Below are 18,477 nucleotides of genomic sequence, written 5' to 3'. Positions count from 1 at the left end.
TTCTCTTCTACAGGGAATTATAAATATCAATGTACTTGACAGGATTTCCTTCTAGATTTTTCTAATGCCTGTTTGATCACCCATGACACTAAGGTTCTACAATGCCTCAGACATATTTCTTCCTGTTTCTTCTGAGTCACTGATTTTTGCTGACAGTTCCCCATCCATGTGTGCCAGTGTACCTTCCACTCTTCTCACTTGTTAATACACCATGTATATAATGGATAGTATAAGATATGAGCACTCAGGTCAACTGTCTAAGTCTATGAAAACTGCTCTTTAAGTTTAAATAACTTCTGGAGATACATTTCCATGACAGAGTGTTTGCCTGGTCTGTATGAATTCCTAAGTTCAATGTTCAGTACCATAAATTTAAATAAGTTACTAATTTAGTAAAATTCAAAGTTCACTTCTTAATTACAATAGCTGCCTTTCAAGCACTCAATAGTCACACGTAGATAGGAGTACTGATACAGGACCATAGAGCATTGGGAGTCACACCCAGCAAGACCACACAGCACTGGGAATCATACCCATACAGGACCACACAGCATTGGGAGTCACACCCATACAGGACCACACAGCATTGGGAGTTATGTTGGAATGGCCCCTTGCAAGCAATCATTTAGGTCAGTTTGGTTCAGTATGTAGTGGGAATACTGAGTAGGAGGAGCAATCCATATCAGATATAGAACTGTCAATCAGTCAGACTCGCTCCCTTGGCTGTACACTGGAACCAGGCCCTTGTTTCTCCTGTTCACTTTCTGTAAATGCTATTCCAACACATCAACCATCCTTCTAACACCAGCTCCTGGAGGACTCATCTCAGTTCAAGGCAAGGATTGGGTTGAGCTGGTCAAATACCCACCAGATGAAATGAGAGTCACCCCACATGGTCCCAACTCTACTTCTCAGTGCTGACTCACCCTATGTCTTCTTACACCCCAACAAGCTAGCTTCCTGCCCCACCTGCCCACAATGCCTCCTGCTCTGTCCCCTTCTGGTCCTGCTATCCTATAACTAGCTGATAAATTCACTCATCCCTGCCTCTAATGGCTAGTTCCAGTGACATATTCCCCAGCAGAACACTGTCATTCCTCTGTGGCCTTGCCTTCTAGACACCCTTTATATGACAGCCCTGCTCCTAGATGGTCTTTGGAAAGGCTTTTAGACTGTATACTGGAGTTTTGAAGACCCTTGCCCCAAGTACCAATCCCTTCCCACCACACACAGTGACCTAGAGACTCACTCAGCATGGGTGGCCTGGGACAGGAACTCAGAATGGCCCAGTCTCAGGAAAGCCTGATCCTGTTTTAGATAATCTAATATATTAAAAACTCACACTTACTCTTCAAGGAGCAGACTCTTTCCCAACGTTACTGGCTTTGGCAGGAGCTGAAAATGAGATTCTGTAATCACAAGAAATAAAATGACAAAGCATTAAATCATATAAGGAATGTGTTGGCAGCCAACCAGATCTGGTTGTGGTGGAGCAGAGGATTCTCTCAGCACACGGAAAATGCGCATTTCCTGCGGATTTATAGTCCACCTCTAGCTCAGGCCACTTCCCCAACTAGGCTAAAGTGCACAGAGGGCAGGGCATCTAGATAATTAGACAGGCCCTGGGAAGGCTAAAAGGTCTAAGGTGAACTGACTGCCATCAGTAGGAGAGGTCAAACAGAAGGAAGCAGGCATGCTTGGGGCACAAAGCTTAACAGAGAACTTCAAATAAAGATCTAGATTCTTCTTTATCTCTACTAGGGCTTACTTAAATGCTACATTTGGGAAGAAATAAAAAAAAGAAAAATAATTAATGGGTAAAGGCAGGCAATCCTGCTACAGGAGTGGTCAGTGAACAGGGGCTAAATGTTCAAGAACAGGGCTAGAAGAACAGAAGGGGCTGGCAAAAACCCCATAGCAAAGTGTGAGGCGACCAGAGGGGAAAGTTAGGCTACTAGACCCAGAGGTATTCCAGGCAAGTTAGCGTTAAACATGAAAAAGAATCAGGAAAGGGCTAGAAGAAATCAAAACTCTGAAAATGTCTCCATGGGGAATGCCATTCTAAGGCACATAAACTACAGAGGCCATAACAAAACACTATGCTAAAAAACAATTTTATATCAGTATTACAAGAGTAATAAGTTGACTGCATAAAATTGCTTTTGAAGTCCACTTGGAAAGAGATCTCATAAACAAAATCAAAATTTGCCAACAGATACCACACAACAGACAGCTTCCTAATGAAAGACCCTAGCCCTTCAGGCTTACACCCCCAAGCCTCAGGAAAAGAGAAACTTCAAGCACCAGGAAATGAGAAACTAAAAATCTAGTTCCAAGGGCAACCTGACTTAGCCATTGTTCAATCTCCCCTGCAACCATATAACAATGTAAAAAGATTTCTGTTAAGAGATGTGCTCCACTGGGATAGTTGCGGGTGTTCCAGGAAGGACCACCGTGACCTGTGTGTAAACTCCACTCCCGCCCTGATATCCCCCCGCTTGAGGTTTCAGGAAAAATGTACATGCGGATGTGACTGTACCCACTCTGTGATCAGACCATGATCTTGTGAAACGAAATTGTATGGGAATTGTAATCTTATGGCTTTTGTGGGTTTTTCCTTTAAAAACCCCCATGTGGCTGCAGTAAGATGCGGCTCTTGCTCTTAGGAGCAGAGTTTGCCCTTCTATATAGAAGCTTAAATAAAAAACTCTTGCTATTGCATCAACTGGACTGGAGTCTGGGTTCTTGGGGCGCCCACTTGAGACCCTAAACTTTGGGGTCCAACACTTAGAGCATTAAAAAGCCCCCATAGACCAAGAACAACTAGAAAAGTGAGTAAGTTACCTGGATAACTTCCCAGGAAGAAAACAGAAACAGCCCTTAAACCCATGAAAAGATGCTCAATCTCATTTACAATAAGACACAGGTAAACTAAATCCATGAGTTGGGGCTCTCACTCATCATCAGCAAAAACAGTAAAAACCCAAGGATCCATAGACTATGTGATGAGGATGTGCTCTCACATCCTGGACCAGTTTACACACCCATCAACAAACTCCATGGACTTGTCAAAACCTGTGGCAATGTAAGCTGTCCCTTCCCTTGACATAATAATGTGCTTTCTCTTTTAGGAGTTCATCCTTGTTTTCTTTTCTTTTGTTGTTTTTTTCTTTTGTTTTGTTTTGTTTTTCGAGACAGGGTTTCTCTGTGGTGTTTTGGTGCCTGTCCTGGATCTCGCTTTGTAGACCAGGCTGGCCTTGAACTCATAAGAGATCCCCTGGCTCTGCCTCTTGAGTGCTGGGATTAAAGGCGTGTGCCACTATCACCCAGCTCATCCTTATTTTCTATCAAATAATATATAAAATCTTGATACTAGGTTACTTATTACAACATACTATAATGAAAGACTGGAAGCAAATAATATGCCCACTTTCATGGGCTCTGGTGAATAAATGGCATAGCTTTTAAAGAGATTATAGCTGGGCGGCGGTGGTGCATGAAATTAATCTCAGCACTTGGGAGGTAGAGGCAGGTGGATCTCCAAGTTCAAGGCCAGCCTGGTCTACAGATGGAGTTTCAGGACAGCCAGGTCTACACAGAGAAACTCTGTCTTGAAGAACAAAACAAAACAACAACAAAAAAGGATTATATAAAGCCATTAAAATTAAAATAATAGGACATATAACCAAGCAAGATGGTGCATGCCTTTAATTCCAGCATTTGGGAAGCAGAGGTAGGTGGATCTCTGTTAGTCAGAAGCCACCCTGATCTACACTGTGATTTCCAAACCAGCAGTGGTACTTAGATCTTATCTTTAAAAAATTACATTTATTTGGGACTGGAGAGATAGTTTGGTGCTTAAGAGCACTTGTTGCTTTGCAGAGGACCAGGGTTCAGTTCCCAGAACCCACATGGGGGCTCACAACTGTAGCTCAAGTTCCACCAGATCAGATACCCTCTGCTGTCCTCCATGGGTACCATGCACACACATTGTTCATACACATACATGCAAGCAAAAGTCTCAAACACATAAAAATAAATACATTTTAAAATAATGAGGTAGTCCCATTTGTCCCAGTGGGTAATGAATAATAAGGTATATTGTTAATTTCTAAAAAAAAAAAAAAAAAAAAAAAAGGAAATAGAAGACAGTAGAGCAGCCAGGCATGGTATTACACATTTATAATTCCATCACTCCAAAAGCTGAAACAGATCCTGGCCATGGAATGACAAATGCCTTTAATCCCAGCACTCAGGAGGCAGAGGCTGGTGGACCTCTGAGTTCAAGGCCAGCCTTGAAGAAGGCTGCAAGTTCCAGGACAGTCAGGGCTACACAGAGAAACCCTATCTTGAAAAAAATAAAACTGAATTAAACTGAAAAAAGAAAGGAAGGAAGGAAGCTGAAGTGGAAGGGTTGGGAGTTCAAGGGTAGGATGAGCTATACAGCAACTCAGTCTGGGAAAAAAAAACAAACAAACAAGTAAACAAGCAAAACCAAAACAGATGGCAGATAAAATAGACTTCTGAATTGAAAAGAGAATGGGAGAGAAAACATATATGATATGCTTGCATGTGTATAAAATGGCTCTGGAAATAAGGGTTGGCTCTGGGAAGGGAAACTGGGGGTTGGAAGCAGAGAAGAGAGTGAAAGAAAGATTTCTTTCTTTCTTTCTTTTTTTCTTTCTTTCGTATATTTTTACTTCATGTGTATTGGTGTTTTGCCTGCAAGTAGTATGTAAGGGTGTCTGAATCCCTGTAGTTACAAACAGTTGTGAGCTGCCATGTATGTGCTGGGAATTGAACCTGGGTCCTATGGAAGAGCAGTCAGTATTCGTAACTGCTGAGCCATCTCTCCAGCCCCTAAAAGGAAGAATTCTAATGGATACTCTCTTGTGCCTTTTGAACTGCTACCATGTACCTGAATGAAGTCTTTCTCTCCATTTCAGTACAAATACAATATAAACTCCTCAAATGAAAGGAGCTACCCTGTACTGCCTGCTCCCTAGCTACTAGTTATGTGTGGCTCTTTAAACAAGGAGCTATCCTGTATCGCCGGTTCAATAGCTACTAGTTAGTTATGTGTAGCTCCTTAAACACAAATACGAACACCTGAATTTAGATCTCTAGCCCCTATGTGGAAAGCCAGGAGTAGGAGCACACTCTTGCAAGCCTAGTGCTAGGTAGGCAGGTAGAAAGGATAGAGAAAGATGCCTGACATTGATCTACACACACACACACACACACACACACACACACACACACACACACACACACACACGGGGGGGCGGGGGGAGTATTAAAATTTGGTTCCTTTATTGCACTAGCCATACACAATGGCCACATGCACATGTAGCTTGTGGCTACCATACTGACTGGATGGTGAAATACAGACTAATTACATTATCATTAAAAGTTCTATTGGCTTAATGACCAATGAGAGAGAGCAATCAAACCTTATGAGTGAAGAAATAAAAAATTCAATTCTATCTCCATATATTAGGCACATAAGCTGAATGCCTACATTAAGATAATATTCAGGGGGGGGGGAGTCGGGCCGCGCGGCGCCGCACACCTCGTGACCTATGTGACAGTACAGAGGTTAGGTACACACCAGCAAGAACTTCAGTCTTTAAGGTTCAAGATCCAGTACTCTAAGATAGACACTGATAAGGACTTTCCACCCTGAAACAATATATCCATGGTTAAGCTATGACTTCCTGTCTCCTTTATGGTTCAGAAGAAGCTGATGAGAAAGTTCATAAAGCACCACTGACTGATTTCCCTGGGGGTTCTTGTTCAAGAACCAGTCAAGACACAGCTGCTCCCCAATTCTGCCACTCTAGTGACACTGTGGACAAGGCAGCTCAGCCTGCTGGGCTGTGCCCATGAGCAGAGGATCAGAGAGAAACAGAAAGTCTTGCCACCCAGCCCTGGAGATTCAACCAACAGAGGCAGGACCAATTAGACAGATCAACCAGGAACTTAGCTAAAAGAAGAGGGCTTGTGTATCTGTGGCAAAACTTTCAAAACTCTTACTGTCTAAGAAACAAGGCCACAAGACACACAGCTCATGTCCTGGCAAAGGCAAGCATGTGAAAAATATCTGACTCTTGAGCCAAATATGAGCTGTGATAGTCTAAGATAACCACCTTCTGGAAATCATGTTTGAAATAAGACAACACCACTGAAATCCAAACCAGTCTCTCCATCTGTTTAAAACAGAAACCCAAAGCCACTTGACCAGCTCCTCATGTGGTCCCTTAGCTCCAGGGTCTGGGGATCACACTATAAGCTTTCATCTTCCCTCAAGGTAAAATGCCAGAGAAAGCACCATATTGGCAAGTATTTTCCACTGGACTAAAAGGAAATCAAAATACCCCCATGTGTGCTATGGTAGAGGCCTAGAATGGAAACTGGGCACCCCAAAACATTCTCCAGTTGCCCAAACTTGCTCTCAAAGAGCTAGGAGTTTAAAGAGGTTTGTCTTCAGCAAAGGAGATACGGCTAGTCAAAAGTCTTTCTGATTATAGGAAGAAAGCCAGCTTCACACAGAAAAAGAGCCCTGTCAAAATAAACAGTGGCAAGGTTTGGAGGGCACAAAGTCTACCTGGACCTCGGTGAGCTGGTCCCTTCCCTCTTTCTAGGCAAAAGCTCTTCTCCAGAAGTCCCAGTAACCTAACAACTATGAACACAAGAAAAGGGACATGAAAGCTAGACCTAGTGGTGCTTGCCTGGAACCCCACAGCATTCAAGAGGCTGAGGCAGGAGGATCATGTTTAAGGACAGTCTGAGCTACAAAAAGAGATCCTTGTCAGACAGAGAGAAAGGAGAGAAAAATGGAGAGAGGAGAGAGGAGATACAGAGGAGAGAGAGAGAGGAGAGGAGAAAGAAAGGAGAGAAGAGGAGAGGAGAGAAAAGAGTGTAGGGGAGGTGAAGGGGAGAGACAGAACCACACTTAAAATTTCATAGTTGATGGATAGCACTGGAAAACACTACATTAAGAACTAGGTTCAGAAAGACAGATATCAAAGACCATAGTCTTCCTCATATGCAGATCCCAGTTTCTAGTTCTTACATATGTGTGTCTATTAGGGAATGAGTGTGGGGACAGGTTATGAAACTACAAAGGTGACCATGAGGGAGGAAAAAGAGGTATGAAGGAAAGGCATTAGGCAGAGTAACAGAACACATACAATACTGGAGGCAAAGAGTACAAGCCGGGAGGGAGAGAGGTAAGAGAGAGAAAGGGGAATCAACCAAAACAAAGGATGCTTGAAAATTCCAAAGAACCCTGTTACTTTGTATGCTAATTAAAAAAATTAAGATGCCATGAACAGGAGTTTGCCACTGGGAACCCATACACTCTTTCACAGTAAACTTAAATTTTTTGTATAAGTAAGGGGCGAGGTTGTAGCTCAGCATGCACAAAGCTCTGGGTTCCATCCCCAGCACTATATAAAGTGGGTAACATTGTAGCCACCTGTAATCACAGCCTGGAGAGTAGGAAAGGCAAGGTCATCTTCAGCTCCATTAGTGAGTTTGAGGCCAGCCTGGGATACCTGAGACCCTGTTTCAAACAGACAAACAAATGGAATAACAAACACTAAACAAAATTTGTGTTTTAATTACAACCCTGTGCTAATTCTTAGAACAAAGAATAAAGCATCATAGACTGTTAGTACCATGAAGAGTCCACCCAGTTAACTTCTGGTTACCATGGTGCTAATCAAGAGGCTATTTTTTTGCAAACGTATCTCAGTTTCATTTCTTAAGGGTCCCTCAAGCCTCTAATTTTCTAGTCTCTGTCCCCTGAAGGGGTGCTTATCCCCTGTCTTTAACTGTTGAAAAATCTAAAAATATCAGGTCCTATCAGTGCCTCAACATATCAGCCAGGAGTCTCTCAAACATCACTTGCTTTGATTTCATGAATTCTTGCCTGTCCATTAAGAGTGGTGACTGTTCAACACTTACAAAAATCTATGGCATGGAAGACACAGAACAAACTATGGGTGCTCCTGGAGCTTGCGCCTGTACACCAGAGTGGGAAACAGCAGAAGCTATGATAAAATGGGACATAGTATTACATGTCCATGAATCCATTAATGAGGATTTTCTCCCAGCTCCAAGCTGGATCCTTTGGCTGATTGAGATATGAGATCAATTAATGGCCTGGCCCTCTAGAGACTGCACAGCAGTGGCTTTCTCTTCTTCGCCACTGGTCCCTCTCTCCTATAGGACAGCTGTTACACATTTCATCTTCTTTGTGGTTCTTTCTGGTAGAACATGGAAGTTAGATCGATCCTCAGCTAGGGTTTCCTCTGCACCCTCAGTTCATCTCACTCATTCTTCCTCCCCCAAGACTTTTGAATGAACCAGATCATGACTTTGACTTGTCATAAACTCTTAAGACCCCTTGGTGGACACTTGGTGAATTCCAAACAGTATACCAGAAAGTCAAAATACAAGCAACTCTCTGAACGAGAACAAAGAAGCCCCTGCAGCCACCATACCATCTCTCGTGGAGGAGTCATGAATCCATAGGGTCACCTAGCCAGTATCAACACAGGCGATATTCTCACTCCATTCCTATGACTACCATAGTAGTAGTATCAGAATAGTCTGCTAGAGGCTGCAGGTCAATGAGGCAGCTGAGACCCAGAGGGTCACACTGCTTTATTTTCCTCTGCTCCTTGGTTCACAAGGGCCTTCAGCATCAGGTGCAAGGCTAACTAGGAGCTTGTGCCTGCCCAGCTCTCAGGAGTCATTTTCTTCTGTTACTCACCACCTGTTCAGGAACACTTTCACAGACTACTCCACAAGCCTTGAACACATCAGATCCTTTCACGCCTCCAGGACTTTGGCACACTCGGTCCTTTTAAGCCCTGTACTCCCTGTCTGCATGTGCCCCGCCCCCCAGGGTTCCAGTTTGCACTTCAGTAACGTGGGTTCAGATCTCTGCTCTGCTCCTGACCAGCCACTGAGCTTTGAACTTAACCTCTCAGAACCTTAGTGTGGGGATGACATGATGCAAGAGAAGGTTCACAGGAGTGACTGGCAGATACTGGAAGACCCAGCAAGGAAGACTAGCCTGCTGGCCCAGCAGTCAGGCAGTTCCCTACACACCACAACTTTACTCTACCATCCCCTACCCTGCTCAGGGACTATCCAACTGCTTAAGCTATATGAAGAGGGTCTGTGCTGCTGTCCTCATACTCAGGGTTAACTTACTGTTCTGTCCTCAAGTGTATAGCTCTTGACTGCTAAACTGTGTACATGACAAAGCAAACCTCTTTGGCCAACAGCCAAAGATTCTGAAAAACTCTGAGACAAAGGCTGCTGTAATTCTAGCTAATTACTTAACAAGAGGAGGATCCCAACCTGCAACAGTTAGGTACCTCAGCTCACCCCTTCCAGCACTGGCTGCTCCCTTTCGGTACCACAGAGGCCCAGCCAACCCCACCCAAGCAGCCACAGGAACAACAACTACCTGACATACAGGTACCTGCTCTTCTAGGAAGAGACAGCTATATCCAATGTCAAGAGGCACTTTCATGTCATGAAAAGCATGAACATGTCAGGATTCGTAGTAAGTGGCAATGGGTGCCACATGAGCAAAGTTGACTGTCCTGCCTTCAGCATCCGTGGCCTTCACCTACTCAAGCTGCTCACAAACTATGACAAGTAGAAAAGTCTCAAAACAGAACAAAACAAAATTGACAACTCCTGGGGGACAAAGTTACTCTGGCTGAGACTTCTACTACTGTCTCATCACTATGGAAACTCAGAAAAATGCACAAAAGTTACCCAGAAATAATGTCTTCCATTGTCAAGGGTTCCAAACTCACAGTTTTCAGACTCTTAAAGCCTGATTCCATATCAGAATCTCTCTGATTCAGCTGGTTCAGGAGTAGAGCCTTCCAACAGTACTGTTTTTTTAAAATCCTTGCTGCTTGGCTGGTTAATTGTGTCATACAACTCAAAATGGTCTCAAGCTTGCTCTGTAGTCAAGGATGACCTTAACTGCTCATCCGCTGCCTTCACCTCAGTACTGGGATTACAGGCATGCACCACCATGCCTAGTTTATGTGATGCTGGGGATGGAGCCAAGGGTTTCATGCATGCCAAGCAAATGGAACAAAACCACACTTCCTGTCCCAAAAGGATATATGTGTCCCAGAGCCTTCCCCCCGAGGGTAGGTAGTCTAAATACTCAGGACTTTACAAGAGCTAAGCAAGAACTTCACCACTGAGCTACAGGGGAGCCTTCCTCACCAACAGCTCTAAGTGTGCATAGAATGCAGCATAAAACTTCTGGAACTCCCACCCCCATGGCAGTAGACAAACCAGTGGTGCAGTCAAAACAAGTGTAAAAAAGATTTCTGATGCTCCTTCCACATAATGACACATCCTCTATGTACTCCATTTCTTGGCCTGTAGAGAATTTAGTAGAAAGAAAAATTATTAGCTGGGGGGGGGGGGGGGGGGGCGGCGGCGGCGGCGGCGGCGGCGGCGCACGCCTTTAATTCCAGCACTCAGGAGGCAGAGCCAGACGGATCTCTGTGAGTTCAAGGTCAGCCTGGGCTACCAAGTGAGTTCCAGGAAAGGCGCAAAGCTACACAGAGAAACCCTGTCTCGAAAAACCAAAAAAAAAAAAAAAAAAAAAAAAAAAAAAAGAAAGAAAAAATATTGCCACCAACAGGCAGCTTTCTTGAGGTTTCATTGAGTTATACATGGTGTTCATGAAGTCCTGCCTCAAACATGAGGAACTGAATTTTAAATTTAATTTAAACCAATTTTTAAAATGGCAATATGTGACTAATAGTTACTATACTAGAAACCCAGAAAGTGTTTCTGTCCCTACAGGGTCACAAAAATAAAGTTCTACAGCCTTCTTACATTTCCTAGAACATCAAAATTTACAAAGATTTACATCTTAAAATATCTAAATTCAACATCTTTGTCAATTTTGATTTCAACTAAATGCAATTTCAAAGAAATTAAAAAGTAACATTTTCCACTGGCCTGGTAGTACAAGCCTATAATTCTAGCTGCAAGAGAGACTGAGGCAGGAGAACACCAAGGCCAAGCCTGCCAGCACTACAGGAATGTTCAAGGCCAGCCTCAGTCAGTCTGAGACCGTTTCAAAATTAAAAAGAAAAATTGATGGTGGTGGTGGTGTGTGTATGTGTGTGTGTGTGCTGGTGAGATGGTTCAGTATTGAAGCGCCTGATACCAAACTTTGACAACCTGAGCTCAATCCCTGGGACCTACAAGGTGGAAGAGAGCCAACTCTTCAAAGTTTTTTCTGATCTCACATGTGTGCTGTGGTATGCATGTACAGATATGCACAAATAAACATGCAATTAATTTTTAACGTTTTTTAACAGGTGAACATGTAGCTCAGTGGTAGAGCACCTGCCTAACATGTATAAGGCCTTAGGTTCAGCACCCATACCAGTAAGTACCCCACCCCTTTTAAAAAAAAAAAAAACAACTTGCAGACCTTGCTTGCTTCTTGGTATACTGCAAATTAATTCTTTTGTTTGTTTTGTGTTTGTTCTTGTTTTTCGAGACAAGGTTTCTCTGTGTAACCCTAACTGTCCTGGAACTCACTCTGTAGACCAGGCTAGCCTCGAATTCAGAGATCTTCCTGCCTCTGCCTCTCCATTGCTGGGATTAAAGGTGTGTGCTGCCACACCCAGCTTACAAACACTTTTAAAGGAGTCTTGCCCTTCTTTTTGAAGACACAGCACAATAACTGATCTAGTCACCAAAATAATCAGGAACTGGTAAAGAATATTCTCTCAGCTGCTCATCAGTCTACTAGGATAAAACACTCACCATTTTTTCCCTCCCAAACCCAAAAATGATCCTTGGTTCTAACATATCCCCACAGGACAGGCTTGTATCAGCAACACAGTCTATGAACCAAGACCATCTCTAAGACAGGTTTTTTCTCCTTGCATGAAATTGAGTAAATACTTCCAACTGCACAAACTGTGTGGCCACATTCACTCTCCCTATACAGATCCCTCACATAGCTCACAAGCTCATCAGTTTTAAAAGCTCAAGAAAGGGAAGACCAATTTGCACCTTTAGTGCAAAGGCAGAAGATGGGTTAAAGCTAACAAAAGCTTTAGAGGCCTTTCTGAGTTTAAAAAAAAAAAAAAAATGTTTATTTTGCTTGGCCCGAACTCACTTTCAAGTAGAGGGTGTAAGCTGCTTAATTTGTGATTAAATATAGCTTCTGTAATTCAAAGTAGTGGTCAACAATCACGGCTCTTCCTAATACTGGTGGCTCACACAATGGGCTCTGCATATTACTTTATCAATCAATACTTTCCTCTAATGTAGGAACAGTCCCTAAAAGCTGAAGCTCAGAGAGTAGGTAACCTGTCCAGGGCTACACAGCAAGTGGAGTAGAGATGTAGGCCCAATCCTGCCACTGTGGGGAAAACCTTTTACATATGAATAAAGCAAATATGCCACCCTATAACGTGAGCCTTTCTCCCTGTGACCCAGCTGTGCTACAGTGAGGGAGTTTAGTGTTATATGGTTCAGAACCATGGGCCCACTATTACTTTACAAACCAACCTACCTGTCGGCTTCCACAGAGAAGGGAGAGACAGAGAGAGAGAGAATCCTGTAGATCACTAAAGACTCCCTGATGATCAGAGCAACTTAATTTACATCCTATCACATTCCTGACAAGTGCTCTAGTACTCCATCTCCCCCACCCCTAGTCCACAAAGCCTAATTTTAGAAAAATAAATCAGTACCAAAAACCCAGGTACCACATTTCTATTCGCTATATTAAAAAAGTGTTTATAAGAAGTTAGTCATGGAGGCAGGACAGATGGCTCAGCAGTTGAGAGCACTGCTGCTCTGGCAGAAGACCCAGGTTCAGTTCTCAGCACCCACATGGCAGCTCACAAAGATCTGTAACTCCAGTCCCAGGAGATCTTACATCCTCTTCTGACCTCCACAGGTACGAGGCATGCACATAGTACACAGACATACATGCAGACGTAACATCCATAGACATAAATTAAAAAAAAAAAAAAATTAAAGTCATTAAAACTGGGTTAGAAAAAAAATCAGTGGCTCAGAGAACCTGAGGTCATACTTGGTGTATCTCAGGAAGAGCCCATTTCTGGACATCTCACATCACTCCCCTAAGAACTGCATCAACAGGACACCCACCTTATGGGGCTATCAAGGCAGTACTGCCAGTTATGTTCTTTAAGTGGCTTAGGACAGAATCAGGCACTCAGTACTTGCTTACTTTGGTTAGTTAGTATAATTACATTCAACATTTAACTACCAGCTGGGGGCAGCCAGCCTTGAGGGATTTCTGAGCAGGGAGTGAAGTAAAGGTTGTCTCCTCTATTTCCTTTTCAGGACTCTCCTCTATTTCCTTTTCTTAACCACTAGAGCCTTAAAAAAACAAAACAAAAAAACAAAACAAAAAAAACCCTCAGCCAGTTTGATCACCACCCCACCCCCACCCCGGGCCCACTAGGTTGATCTGGCCTCCCCACAGGTCTGAGGGTGTGGGAGTAACTCACCCGTGCTCAGCCCAGCAGCTAGCATTATACAATCTGCATCTCTAAGGAGACCAGAAAGCCCGTGTGAGCAGGGATGCTAAAGCCTGCTTTGGCTGTCAGAGTGGTTAGACCAGCTTCCTGACTCTGCCAAAGGGAAAGACAGTTGGGACATGCTAAGGTACCAGAAGCCCAAAAGAGGTTTGATGTCAGTGGAAGGAGAGAAGTCTGCTTGCTTATAGTAAGGGAGGTGACATGGGACTAGGTCATTTAGGATTGTTAGGTAGCCAGACAGGCTTAGAGAATGGACTCATGAGCTTTGGGCTCCACCTCTTGTCTCCCTGGCAAGGCATTTTTTTTTTTTAAGAGGCAGGTAGATCTCTTGAGTTTGAGGCCAGGCTGATCACAGAGAGTTCTAGGACAGCCAGGGATACACGGAGAAACCCTATCTCGAAAAACAGAACAAAAACAAAAAATTAAAGTGAAAAGAAAAAGACAAAAAGAAAAGGAAGCATCATAATTTCCCTTCTTTAAGAGTTCAAGTACCATATGCAAGAGAAGAAACTAGAGGCTGATGGTCTTTCTTGAGGCCCCCCCAAAAGAAAGCATTTCCTCCTGGTAAAGCATGGTCTTTAAGAGCTGATCCAACTGGGCCTATCAATCACCTAGGCAGGAGACCACCTTTTAGCAAGGCTGATATACCTGAAGATGTGTTAAGGTAATGGTAAGAATAATTATCACTTAATGAGATAAGTACATATAGACCCCAGAAGCCCCTCCCCGGAGGCAGCTGCTTACATATCTTCACTGCTAAGACTGCCCACTCTTTTGAGCTCTCTTTCAAAAAGCTAATCATGCTTGCCACCGACATTCTGAACATTGTCACTCCCTGATACTCAAAGCCCTTCCACACAGTTGCTTGCAGAGTTTCCATTGCTGAGCCTGTGCTGACCCTAACTCAAAGGGCACGACTTTCCTCTTCATCTCCCTCCTTCCATCAGCCAGAGATTTACAGCTCAGTTTTCTGCTCAAACTCCAACAGCATGGTTCCCGAGATTTAAAATGTTTCTATCAATAAGACTACGAATCCATAAAACAGTGCCGCAATTCCCTGGTACCAGGAAAGCGAGTTGTAGCCCTGCTTTTAGAGCGGTGAAGGCAGCAGGGTTGGAGTAGGGAGTGGGGGACCAAGTCCACCCTGGCACTAGGAGAAAGGCACCTCGGCTGGTGCAAGCGAGGTGGATCCGGAGGAGGAAGAGAAATAGGAAGCATATTCCACTCAGTCCTCACTCCATCCCTGGGCTTAAGGAAGCTGGCAGTTAGCCAGCCAGTGGAGAGACCCGGCTTGGGAACACCAGGCCTCCCCTCCACCACCACCCCCCCACCTCCTCACCCCACCCCACCCCTCGCCCCCCGCCCCTTAAGAGAGAGAGCGGGAAAATAGAACAGGAAGGGAGGTTTGTATCTCGGACCCAGCTGCATTCACCCTTGCGATGCTGGGGTGGAGGGCTTGGCCTCGGAAAGTGGGGGCAAGTAGCCAGGTCGTGGGAGGCTGTCATCCCTCTCCTAAGAGCTCAGCTGCCGTCGCCTTCCTTTCCGCCTCGCTCACCTGACCGACCACAGAAGCCGGGGTCCAGTTGCGGGATCACGGCCCTCCGTCCCCAGGTCCCCGCACCTGCGCACTCTCAGCTCTCGGCGAAAGGCTTGGCTTGAACTCCTTAAAGGCGCAACGCGCCCCTGCTCGCGTCCTCCGACAGAAAAACCAGCCCAGCTCGCAGCCGGCGTTGTGTCTCACTCAGCAACCGGGTTTTGTTTGGGGGGCGCTGGACCGCTACCCTGATCTAATTCGCGTTACTAGCTCAAAACATTAAGCCGGCAGTTCAGTCCCTCCCCAGCAGCCCGCCTCCAACAACCGGGAACCTAAGGCAGAAGCATCTAATGGGTTCCCAGAGGCCGAACCGAATCATCCCTCCCATAAAGAGTGTGCAGTGGCAGGCATTAGGGAGCAAATATTGCCACCTTGCCAGGCGAAGCCACAGTTCACGGAGCCACTGTTTCGTTTACTGAGCATCTACTGTGTGCCTGGCGCTACTGAGCCTTTCACCCACCAAAAAGATTCAAGTAGGATCTTAACTTTGAGAGTTTAGGGGCTCTTGGGAGAAGTAAGACTTGACTACTGGTAGGGATGGAGGGGTGAGATCCTAGTGTTTAGCATCTAGAAAGACTTTCCGAAAAGTATATTGTCGTTTTTTCCTTCCTAGGACCAAGTAAAGGACAGTGTGGCCTGGCTGTTCTTCCTGTTCCAAAGTTTCAGTTAAGATGTCATTCCAGGAAGCCCTCTCTAAATCCCTTTAGGCTCACACTGTGCTGCAAGCTTAAGTCCAGTCAAAACACCCAGTTGCTCTCTTAACAAATGTGTATTGAGCACCGAATGGCTGCACAGAGATGAGCAAAGGACCCGGCCCTATACTCACAGCACAGAATACTAGACCCTTTGTCTGCCTCTACCTCCAAACATGGGTAGAACCAGTGTCCCACAGGACTCTGGACCACTTACATCCTCTGTAAGTAAGGGCAGCCCCCAGCACGTCCCACCAGGTTCTGCAGCAAGTAGATCTGGACTAAGCTGAGCGTGTCTTAGTTTCTAAGAATGGACAAGAAGCCTCAGAGGTTCCAAGCAGAGGTCTCTGAAACCACCGGTGCACACTCCTGTCTGAAAAAGTTTTTCTGGATCAAGTTTCTGGAACTTATTCCAAAGTCTGGGAAAGGATTCCTGGCTCAGGCTGGGTCATCGTCATGCCAGATGTTGGCTACCTCATCACTCAGGACTCAAGGGCTGCATCTGACTCACTACAGGGAACTGTTTCCACAGCTTCCATGACAAATCACCCATCAAAAGCGGGTGGCCTTCTTTCTCCTCATTGAGTCACATTTGTGCTTTTTCCAACCCACCTGCCCACCAGGGCCTCACAACAGACCCAGAATGGTAAAGAACACAAATGAGCTACACTGGCTTCCCCATGGGCCCCTTATTGTAGGACCTGCAACCTTGGAGTCTGGGAGCATTTACCAAACAGATGCTGAGGGGTGATTTCAGGATTTAATTAGTGAAGCAATGAGATCAATGAACAAAGAACATCCTAGAAGGTCCAGCCTGGAAGTCATCTGTAATCTCTTCTGTGTGTACTTGAAAGCAATTGTTTTTTAACTACCTTAAATTTCCCTCCTCGGTGGTTTAAAAATGGGGTTGGGATACAGGTTAGTGATAGAGTATCCTGAGGCCTGACAAGTTTGATGGCACATTTCTCTAGTCTCAGCATTAGAAAGCCAGGGGCATGTGGATCTCTATGAGTTCTAGGCCAACCAGGGATACATAGTGAGTCTCAGTAGGGAGAAAAAAAAAAAGCATGAGGCCTTGAGCTTGACCCCTAGCATGTCAAAAACTTAAAAATAGGTAGATAATCCTCCTTTTTACTCCTTTAATTCATGCCCCATGGTCCCAGGCCTCCAAGGGCCTGAAGTGTCTGTAGCCAAGTCTCTTCCCCTCACAGTTTCATTATGTGGACATACTTAATTAAACCTCAGGGGCAAGTCACATTCTTGGTGACTCTTCACAGGATGACTGACAAGAGAGAAGCCTTAAACTCCAGTCTTACATTGAAGCCAAGAATGTAGGAAAAAATGAAAAAATCCCCCAACACCTTGCCTCTCCCACCACCAATCCCAATGAGTAAGTGACACTCTCAGCGCTACCACTGAGGAGTCAGAAGCAGAATTACTAGAGCAGTCTTGGGAGTTTCCTTTTCTCCTGACTGAACAGAAACTTCCTATCAGCTGCCAGGTCTCACTCCAGCTTTATCAAAGAGTTTTGAAAGCTCCTGGCAGAGTGCCCCAGACTCTGTCCCATCACAAGTCTGTAGAGGTGTCCTAGACTCCACAGAACATCAGTCAGAGATGAATAGTACCTACAGTGGCTTCTGCTTAATGTGTGTTTGTTCTGCAGTCACTGGGCATCAAATAATGCAGTCCTCATGATCATGCCATGCACCACGTTGCAGAGAGATTACAAGATAGATCTCAGAGCCAACTCACAGCAGAGCTAGGAGTCAAGCATTCACTAACTTACTAATTCATCAAACATTTGCTGTGGGATGGTCTATATGTCAAATGCTCTGATTGGTCAATAAATAAAACATTGATTGGCCAGTGGCCAGGCGGGACTAACAGAGAGGAGAATTGAGAGAACAGGAAGGTGGGAGGAGTCACTGCCAGCGGCCGCCAAGACAAGCACCATGTGAAGATTCCAGTAAGCCACAAGCCACGTGGCAAGGTATAGATTTATAGAAATGGATTAATTTAAGCTATAAGAACAGTTAGCAAGAAGCCTGCCATGGCCATACAGTTTGTAAGCAATATAATTCTCTGTGTTTACTTGGTTGGGTCTGAGTGGCTGTGGGACTGGCAGGTGACAAAGATTTGTCCTGACTGTGGGCAAGGCAGGAAAACTCTAGCTACAAACATTACTTCAGATTTACCACATGCTAGGTACTTGATGAAAAGTCATGCTGTTTGTTTGGTTTAAGTTTTTAAAAGACACTAATTGAGTGTGTGTGTGTGTGTGTGTGTGTGTGTGTGTGTGTGTGTGTGTGTTTGTAAGCATGCACCACTATGGCATGTGTGTGGAAATCAGAGGACAACTTATAGGAGTTGGCTCTTTTGTTTTTCATTATATGAATCCTGAGATTAGAACTCAGATCATCAGACTTGGCAGCCAGCACTGTGAGTACTGAGCCATCTTATGGGCCCAAGATGCACTAGCTGTCCTCAAGGACTTAATGTCTATAAAGATTAATATTGTTCTCAATTTGACTGGATCTATAATCACATAGGAAACAAACCTCTGGGCATGTCTTTGAGGAATTTTCCAGATAAG

General features: G+C 44.6%; 1 protein-coding gene across 7 annotated transcripts in view; it reads right to left on the bottom strand.

Moving 5' to 3' along the window:
* Abhd6 (abhydrolase domain containing 6, acylglycerol lipase) overlaps positions 1-15,431 on the bottom strand; it is a 45,390-nt gene extending 29,959 nt beyond the window's left edge. Inside the window, exons 1-2 of one of the 7 annotated variants that reach the window (XM_028853815.2) lie at positions 15,154-15,431; positions 1,349-1,409 (exon numbers count right to left, since the gene is read on the bottom strand). Coding sequence is in view for 2 of the 7 variants with exons in the window: in XM_037208643.1 (XP_037064538.1) it covers positions 1,349-1,409; positions 15,031-15,103 (134 nt within the window). In the remaining 5 variants the exon portion in view is untranslated. The other 6 variants (XM_028853814.2, XM_037208645.1, XM_037208643.1 and 3 more) reach the window with 6 other exon arrangements.
* Positions 15,432-18,477: the final 3,046 nt, after the last annotated feature.

Source organism: Peromyscus leucopus, chromosome 9 (assembly GCF_004664715.2).
Source record: "Peromyscus leucopus breed LL Stock chromosome 9, UCI_PerLeu_2.1, whole genome shotgun sequence".
NCBI lineage: Eukaryota > Metazoa > Chordata > Mammalia > Rodentia > Cricetidae > Peromyscus > Peromyscus leucopus.
This window is presented reverse-complemented; position numbering and strand designations above follow the sequence as displayed.